This window comes from Leopardus geoffroyi, chromosome B4, assembly GCF_018350155.1.
Source record: "Leopardus geoffroyi isolate Oge1 chromosome B4, O.geoffroyi_Oge1_pat1.0, whole genome shotgun sequence".
Taxonomy (NCBI): domain Eukaryota; kingdom Metazoa; phylum Chordata; class Mammalia; order Carnivora; family Felidae; genus Leopardus; species Leopardus geoffroyi.
Window position 1 is genome coordinate 135577966 of NC_059341.1, and position 27680 is coordinate 135605645.

Sequence of the window (27680 nt, forward strand, 5' to 3'; positions counted from 1 at the left end):
GGTGTTTCAATGAATGTGTCTTCTGTCGTGTAGGTGTTCTGTTTTTTTTTTTTTTTTACCTGTTATCTGTTTATCTTCATCTCTATTTTTTAAATTATTTTTCTTGTTATTTATTTTTTTGCTTCCTCATCTCTGTTTTGAAAGAAAATTTTATATTCCTTGTAGCCTATAGATCTGAAATGTACTAATATAACTTTACTTAAGGTAGCTATCCAGCAATGCTCTGGTCTTTGGTTGTTTGTTTTCTTTAACGTCTTTTGGTTCCCGGCGCCTGGGTGGCTCAGTCGGTTAAGCATCCGACTTCGGCAGGTCATCGTCTCACGGTTCGTGAGTTCTGGCCCCTTGTCAGGCTCTGTGCTGACAGCTCAGAGCCTAGAGCCTGCTTCAGATTCTGTGACTCCTCCTCTCTCCGCCCCTCCCCTACTCGTACTTTTTGTCTCTCTTTCTCTCCCAAAAAGAAACATTTTAAAAAATTAAAAAAATAAAATTTTGTTTTGGTTCTAAGATTATTATAAGAAGTGGGAGTACTAGCTAATTTTTATTTTTTATTTTATTTTATTTTTTTTTTAATTTTTTTTTTTCAACGTTTATTTATTTTTGGGACAGAGAGAGACAGAGCATGAACGGGGGAGAGGCAGAGAGAGAGGGAGACACAGAATCGGAAACAGGCTCCAGGCTCTGAGCCATCAGCCCAGAGCCTGACGCGGGGCTCGAACTCACGGACCGCGAGATCGTGACCTGGCTGAAGTCGGACGCTTAACCGACTGCGCCACCCAGGCGCCCCAAGCTAATTTTTATTTATCGAGTGTCACTATGCACCAGACCAGGGGCTACTCTCTTTACATGTCTTATCTCATTTTACCCTCACTACAAGCCTGTGATTCATATATTATCATTATCCTCATTTTAAGGACGAGGAAAATGAGGTTCACAGATGTTGGGTAACTTGTCCTGGGTTGCACAGCTAACCAGTGAGTGAGGCAGCATCTGAACCTGGAGTCACGCCTTCACCCCGTGAGCTCTGGGTCTCTCCCCTCTGGCTCTGCAGCCTGCAGCGATGCCACTGTCTTTTCACCCGTCTTCCTTCCCAGATGCACAAGTCTGGCGTCCTGAGGAAGGCCATTGACTACATCAAATACCTGCAGCAGGTTAATCATAAACTGCGCCAGGAGAACATGGTGCTGAAGCTGGCAAATCAGAAAAACAGTGAGTAAGCTCACTTCCGGTTGTAGAAGTCCTGTGCTGGGCACTGGGGAGGACCCACTGATGTGTACAGGGTGCCTTCAGAGGTGAAGCAAGAGCAAGGACCATGTGCCCCTCACCCAGCCCAGCCCTGGCCCTGGCCCAGGCGGGGCTCTGTAGAAACAGACCATTTGCCAGATGTGGTTTTCTTTGCAGAGCTCCTGAAGGGCATCGACCTAGGCAGCCTGGTGGACAATGATGTGGAGCTGAAGATCGATGACTTTAATCAGAATGTCCTTCTGATGTCCCCTCCGGCCTCTGACTCAGGGTCGCAGGCTGGCTTCTCCCCCTATTCCATCGACTCTGAGCCAGGAAGCCCTCTGTTGGATGATGCAAAGGTATGAGCTTCTGAAATCCCCTGATCCTTGGATCTTCCCCATCTCTCCTGAGTTAATTGTGGAAGAAGCTGCCAGCAGGGGCCAGGCCAGGTGTTCAGAGGACCGGGGCTGGAGAAGACTAGGAATTCAATGAAATTAGTCAGGTCCTCCTGTCTCCCCCACCCCCACAGAATCTGCTTAACTGGTTCAATGTCGTCCGGTCTTAACTGGTCCTTGCTGAAAGAGACCATCTGAGAGGATTAAGGGCCAGATTCAGAACGGGAACACACAGCAGCTGTCACGCCAGCACGAGGAGTTGCCGGAGGCGCCTCATTACATCCTTCGCCCATAATGGGCCTGGCAAGACCACTTTTTGAGGTTGTTCAGTTGGTTTAGGGCAAGGCTGCCTCTGGGTCCTCTTCTGGAAATGATTACAATTTGCAATCTAACAAAAAACATTCCAACCCAGGGCCTTTAATTGTCAAAGAAAGCCCCTGGCAATTGTTTAATGGAATTAGCCAAAAGAGGCTCGAGCCTAATGATCTAGCCTGGGGAACCTGCAGAGACCATTGGCAATTTCTGACTTCGAAAGCACAAACTTCCCTTGTAGCCTAAGTTTTTGATCAAACTGTTGTAGTAACACGTACTTAATTTTGCTGAAGGAGCTCTAGTTTTGAAATATTTCATAAATGTGATTCTGTTTGATAACAAAAGACCATATGGTAGATACGTTGAATTAGCTAGGTATCTGTCCTCAGAGGACATTTTCAGATGGCTTTCATTTTTTTTTTTTTTTTTAACGTTTATTTATTTTTGAGACAGAGAGAGACAGAGCATGAATGGGGGAGGGTCACAGAGAGAGGGAGACACCGAATCTGAAACAGGCTCCAGGCTCTGAGCTGTCAGCACAGAGCCCGACGCGGGGCTTGAACCCACGGACCGTGAGATCATGACCTGAGCCGAAGTCGGACGCCTAACCGACCGAGCCACCCAGGCGCCCCTCAGATGGCTTTCAAATATCGAAAAGGAGTGGTGTAGTATGTGCACTCTGAGATCCAGGGAGATCTGGCTCTAGGCTTCCTCCCTTAGAGGAAGGCTCCCCGGACAGGCAGGCCTCTGCCTCCAGTTGTCCCTCTGTGAAATGGGGAGGGAAGAAAAGCAACATGATGCTTTTACAACAGACAGACTCCCGCAAGCAGATCCATACTGAAGTTGGATACCTTTAATCAATTGTGCTGATGTTTAATTTACACACAGTAAAACACACCTGCATGCAGTTTGTTGAGTTTTAACAAGTATAGACGCTTATGTAACTATCACTGTAATCAAGATATTTCCATCACCCACAAAGCCCCTTCATATACCATGGCAGGTAGTTCACACAAGCCCCTCCAGCCTCAGACAGCTACTGATCTGCTTTCTGCCACTTCCGATGAGTTTGTCCGTTGTGGAATTCTACAGAAACAAAATCATGCATAATGTTCTCTTCTGTGACAGAGCTCTGTTTTATAAGTAGGACTCCTCTACCTTTGGTCTTCAGAACATGTCCTTGTCTCGGGTGGCAGGAGGGCGAGCGTGCCAGGGTTTGAGAAGCAGTGGGAGAGCTGTGGACTTCTTAGTTGCCTCCTGGCTCTATTCCTGCCTGATTTGGTGGTCTTAAATTTAAATCTCCCAGTCTGACTCCAGTACATATATAAATGTTAGTAAAATGCTGCAAAAACCCATGTGATGTTCATTCCAATCTCTTGTCTTGAAGGTCAAAGATGAGCCGGACTCTCCTCCTGTAGCCCTGGGCATGGTGGACCGCTCTCGAATTCTGCTGTGTGTCCTCACCTTCCTGTGCCTCTCCTTTAACCCCCTGACTGCCCTGCTGCGGTGGAGAGGGGCCCCCAGCTCTGACCAGCACCCGTACTCTGGCTCCGGCCGCAGCATACTGTCCCTTGAGTCAGGTAGGTAGAGGGCCCTTCGTGCCACCAAAGCATGGGTGGGCTGCCGTGGCAGGAGATGGGCCCTGTGTGTGCAAAACGCTCTGCTCATTCACGGGGTCCCGAAGGGCTTTTGTCGCAGGCTTGGTAGGGACTGGCATAAGCCACATTTTGGAAGTAGCAGGGCAAGCCCAAGTTCAGTAAGAACAGAACAAATCAGGAACCCACACTGCTGTTGTCATGGGGGCAGGGATAAGGGAAGTGGGAGTATACCTATTTGAAGGAAGATCTGATATTTTTGCCTGAGTCATGAAACCAGTGGTCCGACCCCACCTTGACTAACACAGACTGTTGTGGCACCCAGCTCCATAATGACAAGGGCTATAGGGTTCCTGTTTAGGCTACAGAACTGTCCCAGATTTGCTGATAGTGATCCCTACCTAAAGCATTTAGACATTGTTACTAAATGAAGCAATCTTGTCATCCACACTTCTTCTGAAAGTGAGGTAGAAGGCTCTTACCTGTCAAATGCTGGGGGTCACGAGGTGCCCTGCAGTCCCCTACGGCTGCTCTGGGAGGCCTTTCCTCCTGGCTCAGCTGAGATGTTCCTCTTTAGGCTCTGGGGGCTGGTTTGACTGGATGATGCCAACGATCCTCTTATGGCTGGTGAATGGTGTGATTGTCCTGAGCGTCTTTGTGAAGCTGCTGGTCCACGGGGAGCCAGTGATCCGGCCACATTCACGCTCCTCAGTCACCTTCTGGAGGCACCGAAAGCAGGCAGACCTGGACCTCGCCAGGGTGAGTCCTGCCGTCCACCTCCCCCCTTCCTCCCCAGGCTCAGCTGATAACTCAGTGACTTACATTGAGTAGCCAGCGTATAAAGTCCTGTCATAGGTGCTTGGGGGTGGCAAGAGCAGGACGGGACCCTGCCCCTGACAGTCACAGGGCAGCAGGTGAGAGGACACCTTTGTGTCAGTGATTCCGCGGACATGGGAGGATCTGCAGTCTGTGCTGTGACAGAGGAAGAAGAAAGTGCTGCAGGGGTTGGGGCAGGAAGGACAAATTCTGGCCGAGGGAATCTGGGACCTGAGCAGAGAGTGGTCAGGGAGGGAGGACCTTCCAGGTGGAGAAGTCTTGAGTAGATGAGATATTTGGGGATCAGCAGGTGGGTCAGTATGTCTGGAGTTATAGGATATGTCTGGGACAGGTGAGGGCTAAGGCTGGAAGTGTATCTAGGGCCCAAATTGGAGAGGTCTTTGACTAGTAACTGATTTGGGGATTTTTTTCCCAAGGAGAACCAGGAAGGTTTTTGAGCAGGAAAATTAGCTGAATGTTTTCTTTTGTTTTTTTTAATTTTTTTTTTTTTATTTTTATTTATTTTTTTTTTTTCAACGTTTATTTATTTTTGGGACAGAGAGAGACAGAGCATGAATGGGGGAGGCGCAGAGAGAGAGGGAGACACAGAATCGGAAACAGGCTCCAGGCTCTGAGCCATCAGCCCAGAGCCTGACGCGGGACTCGAACTCACGGACCGCGAGATCGTGACCTGGCTGAAGTCGGACGCTTAACCGACTGCGCCACCCAGGCGCCCCTGAATGTTTTCTTTTGAAATCAATAAAGAGGGGCACCTGGGTGGCTCGGTCAGTTAAGCATCAAACTTCAGCTCAGGTCATGATCTCACAGTTCATTGGTTCAAGCCCCACATCCGGCTCTCTGCTGACTGCCTGGAGCCTGGAGCCTGCTTCAGATTCTGTGTCTCCCTCTCTCTCTGCCCCTCCCCCACTTGAGCTGTTTTTCTTTCTCTCTCTCAAAAGTAAACAAACATTTAAAAAAAAAAATAGGGTCACCTGGGTGGCTCAGTCGGTTAAACGTCCAACTTCGGCTCAGGTCATGATCTCGCGGTCCGTGAGTTCGAGCCCCGCGTCAGGCTCTGTGCTGACAGCTCAGAGCCTGGAGCCTGTTTCAGATTCTGTGTCTCTCTTCTCTCTGCCCCTCCCCTATTCACGCTCTGTCTCTTTCTGTCTCAAAAATAAATAAACGTTAAAAAAAATTTTTTTTTTTTTTAAATAGAAATTAAAAAAAAAAATTAGAAATCAACAGGGGCGCCTGGGTGGCTCAGTCAGTTAAGCGTCCGACTTCAGCTCAGGTCATGGTCTCATGGTTCATGAGTTCGAGCCCCATGTTGGGCTCTGTGCTGACAGCTCAGAGCCTAGAGCCTGCTTTGGATTCTGTGTCTCCCTCTCTCTCTGCACCTCCCCCACTTCCACTCTGTCTTTCTCTCTCAAAATAAGTAAACATTAAAAGAAAAAAAATTTTTTTGAGTAAAAAAAAAAATAGAAATCAACAAAGGAAAATTTATGGGGAGGATTCTGGGGCAACACACAGCATCAAAGGAAGAGTTAAACGTCACATGTCAGAGGCACCAGAAGCAGAACAGTCCTTGGCTGCAGTACACTACAGGCCACCCTCCCCTCCTGCGGGCTGCAGTGCCCACAAGAGAGAATCTGATTGACCAGCCTGGAGCTGTCAGCCATGCCGAGGGCTGTGGGTCCTGGAATGTAGATGTGGTTGTTGGGGGCCTATCCCGTGAAGCGGGACTATTCCCAGAAAAAAAGCATTACAAGATGTGTGTCTTAAAGGCAGGTTCAGGTCTGTGTTTAATGAATATCATTCTGGCAGCTGTGTGAAGTGTGGGGTTGGGAGGAGGGGGCACCGAATACACAGAGGCAGGGTCGCGGCTCCTGGAATAGACCTGTCGAGAGGTGGCAAGAACCTGGAATGGAAAGGAAAGACTGACTTGGGAAATATTTGAGCCGTAAAGTGGAATGGAAATGATGTGGCATTGACTCCAGGGTCGGGAGCGCTGGAGCTGTGGGATCCTCTGTCTGAGCGGTGTTACTTGAAGTGCCGTGAGAGGGCCCTGGGGGTGAGAAGGGACCAGGAGGCAGGTGTGTTCTAACACACCAGAGTGTGTTAGAAGCTGTGCATCAGCTGGGAGAGGGTGCTCCCTTTGTCCCGATCCACTTCCCATAATGGTGCAGGGAGGAAATACGGGTGTCGTACTCACCGGAGGACACGGGAAAGGAGAGGATGGCTTCGTTCTGTTTCCCATTGATGAGAGAAACAGAGGCAGAAAGAGGTCTTCCAATACAGAGCCATAGATTCTCCATTAGAACCTCTCAGGCTGGCAAAGAGTAGTTCATCCAGATTCTTGGTTACAGTAGTTTTGCCATGTGTTTGTCTGAAGCCGTGGTTCTCAGAGAGAGGCGGTTTCTATAGGTGGGGGGGGGGGGGGCTGGAGGACCAAGAATTTGCATTTCTAACAAGATCCCAGGGGCTGACGCTACTTGTCTCCAGGAACCACACTTTGAGAACGTAAAAGCCTAAAAGATCATCTAAATCCATTTTATCATCTTATGTATAAAACTACTACGGGAATTTGTGGATAGTATTTGATCATAGATAGACCACAGTACAATCCCAATTTAGTAAAAAAAAAGCCAGGAGAAAACATATGAAAATGTCAGCAATCATTCTTTCTGGGGGATAAGGTTCCTAGTGATTTTTTTTACTCTGATAATCTAGGGAGTGAAGGGAGGGTAAAAATTTTTGGTAAAGCAAAATAAAAAGGCCACAGCAAGGCCAGCGAACATTATACCTCTTGCTGCTTTCTAGGGGGATTTTGCGGCTGCCGCGGCCAATCTACAGACCTGCCTATCAGTGTTGGGCCGGGCGCTGCCCACCTCCCGCCTGGACCTGGCCTGCAGCCTCTCCTGGAATGTGATTCGCTACAGCCTGCAGAAGCTGCGCCTGGTGCGTTGGCTGCTCAAGAAGGTCTTCCAGCGCTGGCGGGCCACCCCAGCCACTGCAGCAGGCTTCGAGGACGAAGCTAAGGCCAGCGCCCGGGACGCAGCCCTGGCCTATCACAGGCTGCACCAGCTGCACATCACAGGTGAGGCGGGGGGTGTGGCTACCACTGCCGGCTGGCCCTAAGGTGCCCCATGCCGTCTCCACCCTGGCTTGGTTTGCCAGTTTTTGGTCCCAGTTGAAGCCCTTTTTACACTACTCTTCTCGAATGGTTAGACAGGCCTTCCACCTACACTCGTGGCTGTAAAGATAGCTCGTTACTGCAGCTCATCAGTTTAAGATGCACATTTTTTCACATTAACATCTCTACCCTTGGGTTGTGTCCCTTATTTACACAGTGATATGGAATCACAGAGATATGGAATGGGTGAATTGGCACTGTTTTTTCCTTAGTGGCACCTAAAATTAATAGTAAACTTAAAATTGATGTCATCTTAGATTCAATGGAATATCATTTATTTCTTTCAACAAACTCCTGCTCTAAGGATGGGCAGGCTGGTCAGCAAGTGAATGACAGTTTAGTGTGGTAGTGGTAGCAGAGGATGGGGCTTCAGTCGGAGGCAGGAGGGAGGGGGTACTTGTTGAGGAGGGTTTCAGGAAGCTTTCTGAAAAGTCTTGGCTTTGCGTGACAGGATGCGTAGAGGACGCCAGCTGTGTGGAAGGGGATGTGCCTTCCAGGCAGAAGGACATTCCCAGGGAGGAGCCCCACCTGGGGTCTGGAACTATACCAGCTGGGATAGTTCCCATCACTCATTCCCTCCACATTTGCTGGATGCCTGTGCACCTGGCTTTATACAAGGCACTGAGAGGACAGGTGACTAAAGTATGGTCCCCACATTGCTTCCATCCCCCCTCCCCTGAAAAGAGAAAGCCAGATTGTGCCTCTTGAGGGAGACCAACACCCGATGCCTGTGCAGAACAAAGTGTAAGGGCTGATAAAAAACGGGGCAGGCAGGGTGGCCCCGTGGGAAGAACGTGGGGGCTGATGAGGTCAGGAGGCCTGGCTTGGCCACCGTCTGGACCTTTGATATGGGGCCACCCCTGAAGCTGAGCCTCCCTTAGCAAAACGAGGGGACTGCTCGCCCTAGTCACCTCCCAGCCCTGTAGTGCGGACCAAAGCAAGAAACAGCATGAAAGCCTCGCAGCCTTGATGAGCCTATGCAAGGACACTTTGGCCCGTGACTTCAAGGTCACACCATGTGAGCTGTGCGACCCTCATATGGGAGGTGTAGTAAGCTTTTCCTAGCCTTCCACCTACTAACCCATGATGTGTCTGGCTGTCCTGGCTGTTTTATGTTACTTCTCCCTCAAAAAGATGCGTGCTTATATACTGTAGATTCTTTTAAAATGAAAATAAATTAATGGCAATTTTTTTTTTCTTGTTTTGTTTTCTAATTTTTATCACCTCCTCCGATATTTGGAGGCATAGGGTGTGTTAGCAGAACATGGTTGTGCTGTTGGCACTGTTTGGAAAATGTTGCAGTGCACATCTCCGAGTCCCGTACAACAGCCTGCAGTCATAGTGGCTCCCATTTATACGTCCCATGTGCCATGTGCCGGGTACTTAACATGCATTTTCTCTTGTCCCCAACAACCTATGAGGTAGAAAGGAACCTATGAGGCAGAAAGGAGCTACTGAGTCGCAGAGCCTAGCATCCCATCCAGGACCATCTGATGACAGAGTCCAAGTACTGTCTTCAGTCCTTCTGCTCTCACTCTGACTGCACTAGAGAAAACAGAAAAAACCTTGGTTTGGAGGAATGTGTTAACATCAGTGTCTGTGTCTGCCTGCCACAGGGAAGCTTCCTGCAGGATCTGCCTGTTCAGATGTGCACATGGCTTTGTGCGCCGTGAACCTGGCTGAGTGTGCAGAAGAAAAAGTCCCGCCGAGCATGTTGGTTGAGATCCATCTGACTGCTGCCATGGGGCTCAAGACCCGCTGTGGGGGCAAGCTGGGCTTCCTGGCGGTGAGTACCCTGCAGGTCCCCTCTGCAGACTTGCACTAAGCGCCCTTCCCCAGCCAGGAGCTGAGATGCAAAAACAGATGTGGGTCTGCCTTTGGGTGCTGATTATCTAGAGGAGTAGGTATTCATCCACTAGGCTATTTCACAAATATTTATGGCACTGAACAAAACAGACCCCCCCTGCCAAAAAAAAAGAAAAAAAAAAAAACCCCAAACCCTATGGCTCTTGTAAGCATAAGTGGGACATTTTGGCACCTGAAGTAAGATGGACTCAGTGATACAGAGTGACCTGGGTTCAAGGGGTTAAATATATGACTTCTGCTCTTCAAGTGGTCATAAAAAAAATTTTTTTTTAAGTTTATTTTTGAGAGAGAAGGCGCAAGAGGGGGGTGGCGTAAAGAGAGAGAATCCCAAGCAGTCTGTGCACTGTCAGTGCACAGCCTAACATGGGCCTCAAACCCACAAACCATGAGATCATGACCTGAGCCAAAGTCAAGAGTCAGATGCTTAACTGACTGAGCTACCCAGGCGCCCCGTTGTGGTCATAAAGATTTTTGAAATTTTCTGGTTGTGTCTCCTGGTGTTTTTATTCACAAAGAAAGGTAGTGATTACATACCTTAATCACAGCACTGTGAGTCCAGAAACGGGAAACCGCCGTGCACGTCTTCAAGGAACTCAGGTCAGACCCAGGGCAGGAACTGCTGTTATCAGGCGCCTCCATTGTGCCCGGCATGGGGCCAGCCTTGGGAATTCACAGTTGGCTAATTCACAGTCCTTGTTATCAACTAGTTCACAGCATCTGCTGACCTCAGGCTTTCTTACTCCAGCAGAAACAGGCATGTTTTATTCGGTGCTCTCTTTGAGTAGGCTGCTGAATACATCAGCCGTGTTCAGAACAGAACGATCACATCTCCGTTTGTTGGCATATCTCAGTAATGACACTGATGAGCTGATGAATAGGAATGTGCCCTGTGGTGACACTGATGTTTCCTGAAGTGTGTCACCACAGTCTAGGTGACAGAGAGCATGGGAAAGCCCAGTGTACTTTCTGTGTCTCAATCTTGTCTCAGTGACCCTAGATAACATGTTCGTTCAGCAAATGTTACTGAGTCCCTGCTCTAGGCCAGGCATCCTCTGCAGTGGAAATGCAGCAGTGAGCAAGACATTTGCCCTGTCCTCAGGGAGCACACAGTCTGGCAGGGAATTCAGACAAGGAACAGGCCTTAAGGACAGTAGGTGAGTGGAAGGCTTATTTGGCTGCCCAGAGAACACACTGGGCTCTTAACCCAGTCTTCAGAGAAGTCAAGGTGGCATTTCCAGGCAAGGCCAATCTAGGCTAAGAGCAGGAGGCATCAGCCAGGCTGTTTCCCTATTCCATTTGTTTGTCCTAATGTCTGATAACATAGGCATGTTATCACACTTGTAACTTCGTGCCCCCCCAAAGGTGTTTTGAAGACCTTAATTTTATCAAAATACAATGCACATACAGAAAAATGTGCACATTTTTTTTTTTTTCAACGTTTATTTATTTTTTGGGACAGAGAGAGACAGAGCATGAACGGGGGAGGGGCAGAGAGAGAGGGAGACACAGAATCGGAAACAGGCTCCAGGCTCTGAGCCATCAGCCCAGAGCCTGACGCGGGGCTCGAACTCACGGACCGCGAGATCGTGACCTGGCTGAAGTCGGACGCTTAACCGACTGCGCCACCCAGGCGCCCCTAAATGTGCACATTTTAATTTACAGCTTGTAACAACTGCCCAGAGCCAAGAAGTAGGACTTCTGGGGCGCCCAACTGGCTCAGTTGGTGGAACATGTGACCCTTGATCTCAGGGTTGTGAGTTCAAGCCCCATGCTGAGTGTAGAGAGTACTTAAAAATAAAATCTTTGAAAAAATAGAAGAAGAGGGTGCCTGGGTGGCTCAGTCAGTTAAGTGCTGACTCTTGTTTTCAGCTCAGGTCATGATCTCACAGCTTCTGAGATTGAGCCCTGCATCAGACTCTGCACTGACAGCACGGAGCCTGCTTGGGACTCAGACTCTGCGCTGACAGCATGGAGCCTGCGTGGGATTCTCTCTCTCCCTCCCTCTGTGCCCCTCCCCCGCTCATGCTTGTGTGATCTCTCTCTCTCTCTCTCTCTCTCTCTCAAAAAAAAAAAAAAAGGAGTAGGACTTCCCATCATGCCCAGAAGTTTTTGCAGGCTTTCACTCACACTGCCCCCTACAAAGATAACCATTATTCTGAATTCGGTCACCATAGTTTAATCTGCCTCTTCATTTGTTATTTCTATAAACTTTTATTAAAGTTTACTTATTTGTTTTTGAGAGAGAGTGTATGAGCAGGGGAGGGGCAGAGAGAGAGAGGGAGGGAATCCCAAGCAGGCCCCGCACTGTCAGCACAGAGCCCAGCTTGAGGCTTGGTCTCACGAACTGTGAGATCACGGCCTGAGCCAAAATCAAGAGTCGAATGCTTAACCAACTGAGCCACCCAGGCGCCCCTTTATAAACTTTTTGTTAAAGTATAACATGCATGTAGAAAAGTACGTAAATCCTAAGTGCACAGTTCAGTGACTGCACAGAGTGAATGCACTCATAAAACCAGCAGACAGATCAAGAACAGAACATGACCAGGACCCCAGAAGTGTCCCTTAGGCCCCCTTGCAGTTAGCAAACTACCCCTACCCCTAAGCTCTCCAGCCAGAGTGATCACCATCCTGATCACTTCTCATGTTTTGCCTCGGAACTTTGCATGAGGGGAGTCCTACAGTATGTGCTTTTGCTCGGTGTCATATGTGAGATTCATATGTGTTGTTGCATATAGTTATGGATGGTCTATTCTCATTGCTTTATAGTATTCCATTCTATGACTAGACTTATAGATGGACTGCTGAGTTGTTTCCTGTCCTTGGTTATTGGGAATAGTGCCGCGGTGAACATTCATCTTTTGGTGAGCGTGAGATTGCATTTCTAGGGCTGGTGTTGCTAGGTCAGCGGTTACGTGGATGTTCAGCTTTGGTAGACGCTGCCCAACGGTTTTCCAAAGCAGACGTACCAGTTGCCACTCCGCCAGCAGTGTATGAAAGAAAGTTCCAGCTCCACATCCCCACCGAACAGAGGATAGTGTCATCTCTGGCCCTTCTGGTGGTGCCTGATAGTTTTCACTTGTAACTCCCAGGGGATTAGTGATGTCGAGCACCTTTTCATTGGCTGTTTGGATCTTCTCTTTTGTGAAAACCACAGAAGAGTCCTACCTATTTATTTGGGATGCTGGGCTTTTTATTGATTCAAGGAGTTCTTTGTTCTGTCTCCAAACCTTTGTTGGATGTGTGCTTTGTATGGATCTCTCTCCCTCTGGGGCTTGCCTAGTCTCTCTCTAAATGGCGTCAACTGATGAGCACAAGTTCTGAATATTTGTTGAATCAGATGATTAGTCTTTTCCGTTACATACACTTTGTGTCCTGTTCAGTGAATCTCTGCCCTATCTCACTTGTGAAGACACCTTCCTCTGTTGTCTGCGAGACACTGGACTTTTTTTTTTCCGCATCCAAGTCCATATCTACCAGGAGTTGATTTTTTGTATGAGATGGAGGTGGGCATGCAAGAGCTACTTTTTTTTTCCGCTTGAATGTCTCCCTGCCCCAGACTCTTATTAAAATGACTGTCCGGGGGCGCCTGGGTGGCGCAGTCGGTTAAGCGTCCGACTTCAGCCAGGTCACGATCTCGCGGTCCGTGAGTTCGAGCCCCGCGTCGGGCTCTGGGCTGATGGCTCAGAGCCTGGAGCCTGTTTCCGATTCTGTGTCTCCCTCTCTCTCTGCCCCTCCCCCATTCATGCTCTGTCTCTCTCTGTCCCAAAAATAAATAAACGTTGAAAAAAAATTAAAAAAAAATAAAATAAAATGACTGTCCGTTCTGCTCTGCACCAAGTGGTACTTTTTTCATAAATCAAGTGTCCGTATATAACGAGTCCGCCTCTGGATGCTCTGATCTGTTCATTGCACAACACCACACACCCCTAATGGTCGAGTCTTCTAATATGTCCTGATATCTGGATGTATCAGCCCTCTAGCTTTAGTGACTAGTGTTACCTCCCCCTATAAATTTTAGGATCAACCTGTCATCCCAGAAGTCCCTCTGGGGTTTTGATTGTCCTTATTGCCAAGACGCAGCTACTCTTCAGAGGGACTCACCACCATTTGAGGAAGGTGTATGTGTGGCAGCTGAGGATCAGGAAAGTGTTTCCCTTAAAACCCCCCCTGCCCATGAGGCCCCATCCTCAAAAAGATTTGGTATGCCTGACAAGCAGTGAACAATGTGATGTGTACTTCCTCAGAATTTTCTTCTTGCATGTACTAATATATATGCATTATAATCTACTTAGTGTGATCATACCAGAAACCCTGGTTTACCACTTGCTTTTTTCAACCAAACAGTAAGTCTTGGGCCCCTTTCTTTGTTGCCTCCTTATTCCGCCGGGGGACTTGGTACCCCGGCACGTTTGCTGTCTGGCCCTGGGGTTGTTTCCAGGATTTGCGGTTCTGGTGCTGCAGAGAGAGTCGTCACACACTCTCCTCACCCACTTGTAGAAGTGTCTCTTGAGGTTAAATCTCTAGAGATGGTGACACTCACTCAAAGGCCAAAAATATCTGGAACACTTGATGTATTGCCAAATTTGCATTTTCAGTAAGGTGGGCAGAGGAGAGGAACTGATTCCTAGGAAGGTAACTGCCCCTTTCATCTGTTTGCTTCTCTTGGGAGGGGACAGATTAGGAGACCCAGATAGTACTCTCCTAAAGAGGAAGAAGAAGCTTTGAATTCAGCCAAATATATTTAGCTAGCAAATGAGTCAGACTTTGAAGGCAGGTGTAGGGCTGGCCTCCATGAAAATGATTTAGACCAGAGGTTTGCAATCTTTCTCAGTTCATGGCACCCTTTGTGTCTCAGTAATTTTTTCATGGTTCCCTGGGCTAAAGGAAATACCTAACGATTCTGTTTAATTTTTTTAATGTTTATTTATTTTGAGAGAGCGTGCACAAATTGGGGAGGGGCAGAGAGAGAGGGAGAGAGAATCCCACACAGGTTCTACACTCAGTGCAGAGCCCGACATGGGGCTCAAACCCATGAACCATGAGATCATGACCTGAGCGGAAATCAAGAGTCTGACACTTAGCCACCTAGGCGCCCCAGAAATACCTAACAGTTCCATTTAATATCTTGATACATATTTATCTCTTAACAATTTAGTAGCCATTAAAAAATATACACAAAATTGAAAGAAGAAATAATATTTTTTTTAATGTTTTATTTATTTCTGAGACAGAGAGAGACAGAGCACGAGTGGGGCAGGGCAGAGAGAGAGGGGGGGACACAGAATCCGAAGCAGGCTCCAGGCTCCGAGCTGTCAGCCCAGAGCCCGACGCGGGGCTCAAACTCACAGACTGCGAGATCATGACCTGAGGCGAAGCCGGACGCTCAACCGACTGAGCCACCCAGGCGCCCCAAGGAAATAATATTTTTATTCTTGATAACCATAGTTACTTACTACTGGGGTACATGTGTCTGTTGGGTACCACATACCTTTTCAAACTTTGAAATCAGAGTAACACCACCAATTTTGTCTCCTGTTCCACAGTGATTTTCATGCAGCACTTGCTTTTTATTACAACAGCCTCTAAAAACCCAGCTTCTTAAAGGTGTGATATCATCCAAAGGAAGGTCGTGCAGTCTCCCATTGAGACTTCCAACTACCCCCATTTACTAGTTTACCTGGTGTCTGACTTGTGTTGAGCATGGCTGTATTTATTTACCTCAGAAAATATCCCCTGTAAAATATCCGGTGGCGCCCCTCCCAAGTTCAGGCTGTTGCTTTCAGAGTGCCTTGGCACACAGTTTGAGAACCATAGGGGAAGCCCGGTGTGGGAGGACTGTGGAATCGGGACTGGCTGGGTGGTACAGGGTGGCTCTTGGGATCTAAGCAGTTCTGAGTCTCCAGCCACAGCTGCTCAGTTTGGCAGTTAGCAGATGACTTAGAGGGGAGGGGGCTCACACCCGCAGCTTGGGTAGATTCTGGTGTCTGTAAGATTTAGGGAAATTATAAGGTGATAATGCCAAGAAAATTGAAGAGCAACGGAAGTTACTTTTTTAGTTTTCCTTCTGGAAGTTATGCTGTGGAGACTGTATCCCAGGATTTATATTTCTTGTTAATTCAAATCACCAAATTCCAGCTTACACACACACTCACAGTGAAATTTCTTACAACTAAGGTTTTTCTCAAGAATTAAGCTTAGGGACCCCTGGGTGGCTCAGTTGGTTAAGCATCCGACTTCGGCTCAGGTCATGATCTCAGTTTGTGAGTTCGGGCCCCACTTCGGGCTCCGTGCTGACAGCTCAGAGCCTGGAGCCTGCTTCTAGTTCTGTGTTTCCCTCTTTCTCTGCCCCTCCCCCCACTCATGCACCCGCTCTCACACATGCACACTCTCTCCCTCTCAAAAGTAAATACACATTTTAAAAAATTTTTCAAAAAAGAATCAAACCTAAAAATGTATTTTAACTTAATGATTTTCTAAATGGCTTCTCTGGGTTCCTCTTGCAAAACAACCTGGCCAAGCTTTGTTTCTGCTTCTTTTGCTGACGTTTGGGCCCTTCTCAGGGAACAGTTGTTTTCCGTTTCCCCTGGAGCAGCTCTCGTGCTCCCTTGCTTAGCAGGCAACTGTTAGAAGGTTCTTTGACTTAAGAGGCGCTGGGACTGCCGCCACCCCACCCCCAGCCTCTGTCCCATTCAGGCTCCTCCACTGCAGTTACAAGCTCAGATTCAGCAAGTGCTTTGTTGAGAGTCAGGAGAAGGTCATAGGGGTGCCTCTTCGTGTGTTCTCCAGTATCCTGTCTCAAATATGGCGGCCAGCAAAGAGGAGGAAAGGCCAGTAGTGCTGCTGGCTCCGTGACTGGAGACTTCAGTGAATTAAGTGCTGTGATAGTCTTCAAGTATTATCTGTAGAGCAGCTTGACCAGGTCATTCTCTCTCAGATTCAGACAGCAATCGCCAGATCCACCCCCCCCCCCCCCCCCCCCCCCGCCCAAGAGAGTCTGTCATTTCAGTCTGTGTTCCTGAGTGGCACTTCGGTGGTGCTATTTCTGACCCTGGCATTCAAGTCTTCTGAAGCCGTTATATTAGCTGATGGCTACTTAGAGCCCAGTAAAGGTCAGAACCATCAGACTGAACTGGACAAGGAGGTGCTGCCCTCATTGTGGAGGCAAGGGCGGAAGTATGAAGGTTTACATCTGCGAGCCTGTCCCAGCAGCCCCTCGTCCAGGTTCCCTGAGCTCTGGGTCTTATGCTTCTCCCTCCCCCCTATCCTTCTCTGCTCAGCTCCTCATTCAGATTAGCCTGCACTGAGTGGTTTTGTGGGTTGGAAATCATGGGTTTTGGAATAAAAATATCCTCACTCGATAAGTGATAGAACTTCTGAAAACATGGGTAGACAGCCTAATGCCTGCAACTCTGATTCCTGGGGACCTAGAGTAATGCTCCCCTGCAGCAGAAGAGGGGCTGGGGAGATGGGCACTGGCTTCGAATTGCCCAGCAAAGCGGCTTTCAAAGTCTTTCTTCATCCTTCCTCACCAGCTGGTGTTCACATCAAGGGCTCATCTAGGGCTGGGGTGCAGGTCTCTTTAGGGGGCCAGATAAAGCCCTTGACAGGCCAACTCTAGGGGGAGAGGCATCATCCACAGGCATGCATGCCTGCATGGGTCCTGGGACAAGCCTCAGGGCTACTCCTTCACTCTCGTGCTTTCCAGTGTGATGATGGTGTAACTAACAGTTACTAGTCACTTGCTGTGTGCCTTTACTATATATACTCTTCATACTCAAAGGTAAAAGAGAAGAAAAATTAGAGCAGAACATGGTTTTGTCTAAAAATATCACAAAAGTAATTAAAATGACCGATCAGAAAAGTCCCAGGATCCAAAGGGCCGCCTGGCTTGGACACAGGTGCTCACAGGGCTGAGGGTGGGCGTGCAGCCGGGAGGCCTCCGCGACCCCTCCTCGATGAAGCACCCCCTCCCCGCCTCTGCAGGTTGAATGCCAGCAGGGCCAGAGGGAGCTTCCAGGAGGATTAGGCAGACCCAGCAGGGCAGGGTGCGGCGGGGGCCCCACAGGAGCCCCGAAGCCCTGTCCAACCCTCCTGCTGGAGGTTGGACCTGGTCACCAAGTCCAGACGGCTCCACCAGAGCCACTTGCCCTAGTTACAGTAGTGGCATTTACCTCCAGGTCTGTGAGCGTCCCAGCCCTCCTGTTGACCTCCTTTCCCCAGCCTGCCTCCACCACGGTGGCGCTTTTTGATGGCCCCATGGTGGCCACAGCCAGCGTTCCGCCACCCCAGTGTTACCCCTGGCCCGTGTCCTTCCACAGAGCTACTTCCTCAGCAGAGCCCAGAGCCTGTGTGGCCCCGAGCGCAGCGCTGTCCCTGACTCACTGCGCTGGCTCTGCCACCCCCTGGGCCAGAAGTTTTTCATGGAGCGGAGCTGGTCGGTGAAGTCGGCTGCCAAGGAGAGTCTGTACTGTGCCCAGAGGAACCCAGGTGAGAACACCTTTGCAGCCACCGGGTATTGGGAGAGCCATGAGAGGCACCAGTACTTCAGGGGGACTGTGCTCCAAACGCATGGGGGACACAGGTGGTCTGAGTCTTGTTTTCCCCAAAGCTCAGGGAGGTCCCAAGCCTGGTGAGCAGCGCCTCTCTCCGACATTCAGATCCCGTGGTCCTCACATCAGTCACGCCGTTCTTGCCCTTGTTCTGGGTGCTTTGGAGACAAAAGATGTGTGGGGCTGCTGCTCACTGGCCCCGGCCTCCTGGTCCCACTGGAAAGCAGACGTGGTCGGAGCAGTTAGAGAACAATAGGCGACAGGCGGTCAGCAAGTGCTTAGAGTGGTGGCAGGGACAGGGCTCCAGGCATCAGAGGAGAGGCTGGCTTGCTGTCCCTGGTGTTTGACAGTGATTGCAGGCGACTCGCCCAGTGCTCAGACTCGAGCGGTAGGCTTTCTGCTTTCTGTGTGCTTTCCCCTTTCTCGAAAGTGGGGGCCTCGGGAGAGTGCGGCGTGTTCTGCAGGTATGGCATGTGTGGGAGCTTCTGCTATCCTATTTTAAAAAACAACTGTGTTGTGTGATAGAAGAAGTTTCGGTGCACGACACCAAAAAGGGAGGATAAAAGTAAAAGCAATCTTAAGTCTCAACCCCATCCTCACGGTCTGTTTGGTCTATACCACAGACTTCCACTGGCTTTCTCGCCTCATGCAGACTCTGTTTCTAGGCCTGACTGCCCAGAACGTGCTCAGAAGTGTCCTGCCTCCCTGTCCTGGTCAGATGGAGGCCCCCGTGTCTGTACGTGTGAGGGGAGGGAGGGGCTGGTGCCACCCCACTTTGGGCCTGCCAGTGGTGACTTGGCTGTGACAGCCGTGGCGAGCTTTGCAAGGCCACTTGTTTCATCAGCGCAGCCAGACCTTCGCTGGCCGCAGAGGTCTGGAAAACAGGAGCAGGGCTTCTGTGTCATGTCAGGGCAGCGGCCACCACTTTGTTCTCAGCTGGCCGTCCTCCTGCCCATTTTCTGTTTTCTGATAAGGCTTGCAGTTCCAGCCTTGAAGGAAAGTACTGAATACTGTGCCAGGAGACCCAGCACCCCTCGCACATGCCTCCCCCCACCTTCCAACTATCTAACGAGGTGGTTGTGGGCTTTGGTTGAGAAGGGGGTTCGATTCCCATTCAGAGCAGATAGCTGTTTCTCGGGGTCCTCTCAGTACCCTCTGTTTTCTCTGCAAAGACAAAGATGGGCTCATGATGAGACCATCTAACCTTTCAGGCCTCTCCCCTCTTCTTCAGCTGACCCCATTGCCCAGGTCCACCAGGCCTTCTGCAAGAACCTGCTGGAACGAGCTGTTGAGTCGTTGGTGAAGCCTCAGGCCAAGAAGAAGGCGGGAGAACAGGAAGAAGAGAGCTGGTAATGTCCCCAGAATGGGCCCCTGCCTCAGGCATCTGCCCAGGAAGCTTGGGGGCAACTGGAGGCCCACGTTCCTGGAAGCAAACAATCCCTAGTGTAGGGTCTGTAGGGAAATCGAATGATTCCAGGGTATTTCTCAAACCTGGCAGCCTCACAAGAGTCCCTTGACCTGACCTCTGTGCCCTTTCCTCCCATACCGGTTGTGCCACTTCCCCCCTCTTTCTCCTTTCCCCCATCCCTTCACCAAGCAGAGGCAGTTCTCGGAGCAGATCAGAGATGTGATCAGGTTGCTTTGCTTTTGGCAGTGGGGAGGGGGGGTGGCCTGTTGAGGGCGTAGGAATGGAATGTGGAGAGCTGAGCAGAGGGCAGACATCTGGGGGACTCAGACCTTTATGCAGCATGCCAAGCGATTTCTTATTCTTACAGAGCTATTGAGCACAGTCTTTCTTCCTCAGAGTAAGAGCTGAGGGGCAGACAGGTGCCAGAGTCACTCTCCTACAAGGCCCAGGTCCTGACTGGAGTGCACCTTAGCGGGGAAGGGAGGGCAGCTCTGCCGGTGAGATCAGCGAACTTGTGGGAGGAGATGACATTTGAACTAGGCCTTGAGGGGAGGAGCATCTGGAACAGCCCAGACGTGTGAAGAATGAAAGCCTGCGGAGACTGTGAATGGTGTCAGTGGTGGGGACAGGGCTTAGGGTGTGCCTGGTGTGATTGGGGTCAGGGGGAGCAGAGGCCAATATAGCCATTGGGTCTTGGAACTGGAGCGCCGAAGCCAGGCATGAGCGTGGTCCTTCTGTACATTCTGATGTACCATGGAACTGTTTATTTTCTTTCTAGTGAGTTCTCTAATGCTCTGGAGTACCTGAAATTACTTAATTCTTTTGTGGACTCTGTGGGGATTGTGACACCACCCTTCTCCAGCAATTCCGTGCTCAAGTCAGCCCTTGGTAAGCACTTTGCAGGGTGGCTCTTCAGGCCTCGTGTTGCTTAATTCAGTTTCACAGCCCTTTTGCCCCAGCGGGTCCAGGTCAGTTGTGAGTGTTCACTTGAGAATCTTCTCTGGATCTGAGGTGTGTATCTATGGCCCCACGTGGCTCCAACGCACAGTTACCCCCTGCTGGGTGGCATTCTGGGGACAAGAAATAAAGATTCTCCTAGAAGTGGGACGATGAGCAGTGAATATCTTTCCTTGGAACTTTCCCAAACACCCAGACTGGGCAACAAGTGGTCCGGACACCAGGAGCTCACTTGTTGATGTATGGTGGCCCTGAGGCTGCTTTTGGGTCTGACAGTCTCTGCTGAAGAGACTTTTCATCCGGGTATCTTTACTGCTCAGCGGCTGCCCATTGGGTGAGCCAGTGCAGCCCGCTGACTGACATTCTTTGCTTCTGTCCCTAGATGGCCATCAGGATGATAGCACAGCAGCTGTTTCTGAGGCTGCTGGGAGAGGGGGGCCTTCAGGCTCTCTTCTGGCCACTCTCACCAGGGAGGGAAGGATTCCAGAAAAGCAGCCACCCCATCGTGACCCCTGACCCTGCAGCCTGTCTTTAGAAAAGCACAGGCTCTTCCGCCTTTTATCTTACGCTTCCACTTCCTGCCCCGCCACCCCTGGCATCGCGAGATCACTAGCACCGTAATTCTACAGCTGAGAAAGCTGAGCCTCTGAGAAGAAAACACTGAAGATTCTAACCACAGCCTCTTACTGGAAACACTTGAGAAACTCCACTCTTTGTGACTTCATTAGAGATTCATGACGTTTCCAGCACTTACCTTAAAAATCACATGACAGTGAACGTCTTTGCTGTACTTTTTTTCTCTAGGCCATTTTTTTTTGGTGATAGACTGCCCCAAACGGGATTACTAGAGTTACTAGAGTAATAGGAGTGGGTATCTTTAAGGCTCTTGATACAGATTGCCAGTACTTTCCAAAAGGATGTACTGGCTCGCACTCCCACCAGCATCTCTATGAGAGGGCCACGCAAAGGCCCCTGGCCCATCGCCAGAAGGTAAAGATGGCACGTGCACATGGGAACTAGGTGCAGGCAGCCGGGCTGAGCTCCGTAGGTGTGTGGGTGCTGGAGTAACATTTGGTGCTGTTCCGTTCCAGGTCCAGATGTCATCTGTCGGTGGTGGACGTCTGCCATCACTATGGCCATCGGCTGGCTCCAGGGAGATGACGCAGCTGTGCGCGCTCACTTTACTGAAGCAGAGCGTGTCCCCAAGGCCCTGGAAATGACAGAGTGCGTAAGCCTCCTTGGCCACTCACTGGCTTCTCTCCAGGGGAATCCCCAGGTGTGCCAGGCTCACTTCTGTGCGTCAGCAGAGTGGCCATTGGGGTGAAAGGTTGCGCAGCTTGGGGACTACATAATAGATGGAGAGGTGAAGCCAGAGGGAGGAAGAGGGCAGCACGGAGAAACCGATGGCAAGCAAGCCCATCTGCGTGCGTTGTCCTAGCAGCTGCCAGCGCTACTTCCGGGGCCTCGTCCCCCATTCTCATGGAGCCACAGGCTAATGGGGATGGAGAACAGTGTGGCTCCTGGCATCTTCAGAAGCTCGTGGTGCAGCCAGGCAGCGTGGTGATGGCTCACAGGCAGCGTGGTGATGGCTCACGGCCAGCACAGGGCTTGTGAGGTCCCGTCTCTCGCGTGCCAGCATTGTACCCCCTTTCCTTTCAGCTTCCTGTCAACACCCACCCCCTCTGCCCCAATCAGCCCTTCACTAAAAGGCTTTAGCACGAGGCATAACCAGAGAGCTTTTGACATTCCTCTTTGGGGACCCAACGCCTGCCTCTGGGGCATTTGGCCCATAGTAACGTGCAACCCCCTGTCTGTTTCTGACTGGATCTGAGTGCCCCTAACATCTTCTGCAACCCCAGAGAAATTGTACAATGCTCCAAGACAGAAAGTTCCTGTCCTCAGACCCAAGGCCGGAACATTTCCTGTCACGCAGACTCTCAACCAGGAGAACAGGAAAGAGCTGAGAAAAGTAGGTCTAGGCAGGTTCCCTAAGGTAGGTCACACACCCCAATTTCATTTAAGTAACCCAGTTTTGAGTACCCTGACCAGTGAGCACCCACCTTACATTCTCCCAGCCAGTGTGCCTGAGGACATGGCAGATAGATTGTCCAGAGTCCCCTCATTTGTGAGCGGCAGAGCCCTGGAATCAGCTAAGACCCTCAGCTGACATTCCTTCCCCTGAATTCAGTCACTCTAAGTCACTCTAAGGACCCTTTGCTCTTTGGGAATAATGATGCTCTGGGAACGAACCCTCCCCCACCCCAGCCTCCCCAGTCTCTCCCCGATCTGCTCTACGAAAAGAAGCTACTTTTCTCTGGAGAGCTTAATACCCAGCTTCTGGGGGAATGGCCCCTCAGAGAGCAGGCACAAATAATGGAGTCCATACTTTATGTCATCTCAGGTGGCAGCAAGTAGGATTATGGCCACTTTACAGATGAGGAAACTGAGGCACAAATTGTTTGAATGACTGTTTTAGGTGGCTCCTTAGTGGTAATCCTGGTGGTTGAGCTGGGTCTCTGATCCCTGACTCTCGGCCACATGCCCCGTTCCTGGGTCTCCTGCACCCCTTCCATGATTCCATTGTTTATTTAGTAGATACTTAACTGAGGGCCCCCTTGGTGCCCAGCTGTGTTCTGGGCTCTGAGAGGCAGCAGTAGACAAGAGAGCAAGTTGCGGCCATAAGCAGATAGATAGTGGGCCGACCTGCAGAGGTGCTCTCTCCTGTGGGCAGCTTGTGCCATTGCCTTTGCCAGACCAGTGGTGGCTTCTGTGAAGCAGCCAGGGCAACTCTTCACTGGGAGGGGTTCTGGGCCAGAGGGAGGGAGGCCCATAACCACAGGTTGGTGTTGAGGGGAGCAGAGGTGAGTACAAAGGGCCTGACCCAGTGGGTAGCCTGAGGAGGCTTATAGAGGGCAGGACAGGAGAAGGCAGCCCCAGGAACACAGCAAGTGGAATAAGTCTCAGGAGACAAGTTGGTGAGACAGGACACTCCTGTGCACCCACGTCAGCAGAGGCACAGAAGGGTGAAAGGAAGAAGAGCTGGTCTGCCGGTGCCTGCCTCCTGGAGCAGAGTCCGAGGTGGATGCGGGACGGGGGGGCCATGGCTAGGCTGAGAAGGGCCTTGTTCAGCCGTGAATGGCCTGCAGCTGCCCTCCCTGTGCTGCCCCCTGGTTTCTTCCCTCCAGCCTCTGGCCCCTGGATATTCTCCCACGCATCAGAGACTCCGGGCCTTTGCACATGTTGCACCTCTGTCTGGAACCCTCCCAGAATGCCACACGACTCACTCCCCTATTCCTTCAGATCTCTGCCCAAATGTTACTTTTCCAGCAAGGACATCCTTGACCACCATCCCTTATAAGATGCCACCTTCTTCCTCTGCTTAGCTTCCCTTCATGGCGCCTGCTCCACCTGGCACTACATGTTCAGTGTTCAGTGCATTTATTATCTGACTCCCGCACTCGAAAGTGAGCACCTGCAGGCAGGGACTTGGGTTGCCCACTGCTGCATCGTCAGGCCTGGGGCTCTGTCAACACTCAACAATGAAGGAGGCTGTAGGGGTGGGGAGCCCGCCCTCATTCAGGGCCCCGGCATCTCAGATCTGGAGCCATTGTGGCCGCACGTGAGTGGACAGACCCATGTGTCACCGGCTCAGGCTCTTCCTCATGCCGCCCGAGGGACACTCACTGACCTCTTGCCTCTCCCCTCCCTCTCACTGTCCAGGAGTCCCCTGGTGAAGGCCGTCTTCCACACCTGCAGAGCCATGCACACTTCACTCTCCGGGAAGGCGGATGGGCAGCAAAGCTCCTTCTGCCACTGTGAGAGGGCCAGTGGCCACCTGTGGAGCAGCCTCAATGTTAGCGGGGCCACCTGCGACCTCACCCTCAATCATGTGAGTGGGGGCTGATCTGGCCCCTAGGGGGAGGTGCTCAGCTGTGGCGGGTAGGAACACCCCTGCCCACCTTGAGCTTGCCCGGCCTGTGGGGCCGTCCCAAAGACAAACCGGGCAAGCGGTGCCTTTCCCCAGACATAGCCTCTTGGCCCAGTTAGGCCCCTTTGGAGTCCTCAGGGCGAGCATGTTTCCACCTGTGCCTTTGCTGGGTTCCCCGAGTCCCGGGTCCTGCTGGTCCTCAGCTCTGCCAGCCCCAGGTGAACCAGAGCCGGTCAGGGCTCTGCATCTGCTCCAGGCAGCTTGCACAAGTCCCGCAGACCACTGCAGGCCAGCCTTAGAAGGGGCCCCGAGCCGCGCGCACACGCACCCCGAGCCGACTGACCGGGCCTGGGCACCTCCGAGGCCAGGTGCCCGCCTCCTAGCGGGCAGCTGTGGTGCATTGTAGTTGCATTGCATGTTCTGGTGGTACCCGTGCAATGTTTCCACAGTGCATCACAGAGGCCTGCCTGGCCCTCGAGAGACTTCCTACCGTGCCTTGGTAGGGGGCGCTGCCGTCACTGTTGGATCCCAAGGCATGGCCGCCCCGGGAGAGAGGAGGGGCAGGGTGTGCACAGCTAAAAGCGAAGCACGGTCTGCACACTCAGCAGGAGTTGGGTTTCCCTCCATGAAGGGAGGGACGGGCTATGGCCCGGACGGTCAGACTCTGAGCCCCCCACTGGGGTTTGGTCCGAGGTAGCTAGGTTGGCACTTCTGGTTAGAGGTGGTGAGTATCAGTCCCAGATACTAGGGGAGCCCGGAAGCATGCCAGCCCTACAGAATAAGCACTGTGCCAAAGGGGCCCAAGAGTAAAGGCCCACGGAGGAGCCACATAGTTTCAGCTGACTTTGGGAAACAAGAGAGAGGCTGCCGTACTCTTGGGGCTGGGGTTCCTGGACAGCAGTTCTGTGTGGGAGAATGGGCCAAGGAGGAGACCCCGTGGAGCTTGGCATCTGTCAAAGGGCAGAATCCAGCCCCAGGCCGCTCCCACCACCCAAAGGTGCTCCCCCAGCGCTCACTTCTTAGAAATGCCAGGCTTGGGGCGCCTGAGTGGCTCAGTCGGTTAGGCGCCCGACTTCGGCTCGGGTCATGACCTCACGGTTCGTTGAGTTCGAACCCCCCTCAGGTCTCTGTGCTGACAGCTCAGAGTCTGGAGCCTGCTTCCGATTCTGTGTCTCCCTCTCTCTGCCCCTCCCCCACTTGACTCTCTCTCTCTCTCTCTCTCTCTCTCAAAAAAATAAACATTACAACAAATTTTTTAAAAAAGCCAGGCTTGGTTTGAAGAGGGAGGCCATCACCAGCCAGAAAACAGTGTGGGGAAGGGACAAGACAACGAGCAGGCACGAGGCAGAGTCCAGGGTGGGTCCAGTGCCCTGGTGAAGGGACACGAAGAGGAATCTCCTGGGGGGAGTCCATCGGAACCTCTAGGGCCCCATGGGACCCCTCTCACAAAGAAGTCTGCTTTGTCCTCACTCTCACTGCCCCCTGGTACTGATGGGAGCCGTGCAGGTGGCCCAGCCTCACGGGTGCCGTGCGAACAGTACGTGAGTCCCCCACTCACGCGCTGTGCGGCATCCGTGCCTGATGGTGGCTGGCATTGACAGTGCTTCCAAAGGCCGGGTGTAGCAGGCACGCACAGTGCTCTCCTGTAACACGGTAGCCTTGTGGTGCCATTTTGTGGATGAGGAAACGGAGGCTGAGAGAGGGTCAGTTGTGTGCCAGTTGGTGGCCAAACCGCAATTGATTTAGGTCAGTGGGTCTAAACCCAAGTGTTCAACTGGTCCGTGGTTTCGCCTTCTTGGACTCCTGTCTCCCCAACCCCCAGACCACTGGGGCCGAGCCTTGGCTGCCTTCTGTAGAAGTGAGCCTCCTCCTTCCCTTCCTCCATCTCCTGGCTATGCTGCCACTTCGGGTCCTTTGATCCTACTTGCGGGGCAGGGCTGCGGCCCAGTTGGGGCATGGGCCTGCTGGGAGGCCACCTCCTGTGAGGTGGGAGGAGCCTGTGCCTTCCTATCGGGCCCACGAAGGTATTATTCTGGTGCCTGCTGCATGTCTCCTACACAAGCTCCTGCCCTCTCTGGGCCTCACTTCTTCACCCACAGAATGGGAGAAACAGATCTTCCACCTGGGGCCATAGAAAGGACTAGATGCTGTGAGCCCGTTTGCCCTTCAGCTCTTCTCTTGCTGTCTGGGGAGCGTTTTCCAGGCTGCCCCTCTGGGACTCTCCACTTCCTCCCGGAGCTGCCGAGGGTTGGGCTTGGGAGGGCCTGATAACCGCTGGGATCTCTATCCCTGCAATAGGTCAGTCACCGGTCTCCTCCCTTGTGGCTCATCCCCCAGGTGGTCCAGCTGCTGACCTGTGACCTGCTACTATCGCTGAGGACAGCGCTCTGGCAAAAGCAGGCAGGAGCCAGCCAGGCGCTGGGTGAGACGTACCACGCATCCGGTGCTGAACTGGCCGGCTTCCAGCGGGACCTGGGCAGCCTCCGCAGGCTGGCGCACAGCTTCCGCCCAGCATACCGCAAGGTGAGACCCAGCCGGCCAGCAGGGGAGGGCAGGTGGGGTTCTAGAAGCACCAACACGGGGTTGCAGAGTTGGCCCTCGGAGGTCAGCCGGTTACCCTGTGTCAAGCACGGGGGTAGCTGCCATGTATCCCTTTCTTCTGCTTGTGTTAGTTGAGTAGCCGCTGTGTGCCCAGCCCTGCAGTGTGGCAAGCAGGCCGAGGGCCCACAGGCAGGGGCCCGCACCGACTGCACCTCACGTGTCAAATGCGGGGATGGGAAGGGCTCCTGGCCCTGGGAGGGGTGGGAAGGGCATGGAGAGAGCTCCACTCTTGATTTCCTAACTGTTGTCAGAGTGACGGAATCTCCCTAGCACTTCATTTCATTCTTGTTCTGAGTCGCCGGAGGCTTTGGCTCTGCTGCCTGACTGCACACAATATCCCCGTGGCGATGGCCACAGAATCTGAGAAGTCTCTCAGGGCAGTTGTGTAATTGGGCTGATTGGACCCAAATAATTTCCTTGCTTGTTTTATTGTGATTGCTAATTAGAGTTATGTACTCAACATGTTTTTGCCTGAATTATTTTCTAAAATTTCAAGTGAGAAGGCCATTAGTGTCCGTGAGGGGCGAAGGGCTCAGTGAGTCTGCCTTTTCCTTGGTCCCTCCCAGGGTCACATTGTGGCCACTGTGCACAGTGAACCAGGACAGACAGCGGGCTAAACATACATAATCACTGCTGAACCTGCTCCACTGGGGAAAAGAGGAAGTGTACCCCAAGGTTCAGGGCCCTCTGGTCTGCTCAGGGCACGGCTGGCATCAGAGGCCTCCTCCTGAGACACCGTTTCCAACCTGCCTCTCCTCTGCCGAAACTCTTTAGTGGCTCCCCCGGCCCCACTGCCTTCCCCAGTGGCACTCGAGACCCTCCCCACAGATGGAGATAGG

At 51.6% G+C, this 27680-nt stretch overlaps 1 protein-coding gene across 3 annotated transcripts in view; it reads left to right on the forward strand.

Annotated features, from left to right (window-relative positions):
* Nucleotides 1–27680, forward strand: part of SREBF2 (sterol regulatory element binding transcription factor 2) — a 59127-nt gene that overhangs the window by 28595 nt on the left and 2852 nt on the right. For all 3 annotated transcript variants that reach the window (XM_045464629.1, XM_045464630.1, XM_045464632.1), the window contains exons 6-17: nt 1092–1206; nt 1399–1580; nt 3316–3508; nt 4101–4282; nt 7160–7436; nt 9149–9318; nt 17717–17885; nt 19179–19296; nt 20134–20243; nt 21404–21536; nt 24033–24201; nt 26578–26763. In XM_045464629.1, the coding sequence (XP_045320585.1) occupies nt 1092–1206; nt 1399–1580; nt 3316–3508; nt 4101–4282; nt 7160–7436; nt 9149–9318; nt 17717–17885; nt 19179–19296; nt 20134–20243; nt 21404–21536; nt 24033–24201; nt 26578–26763 (2004 nt within the window). The remainder of the gene's footprint in view (nt 1–1091; nt 1207–1398; nt 1581–3315; nt 3509–4100; nt 4283–7159; nt 7437–9148; nt 9319–17716; nt 17886–19178; nt 19297–20133; nt 20244–21403; nt 21537–24032; nt 24202–26577; nt 26764–27680) is intronic.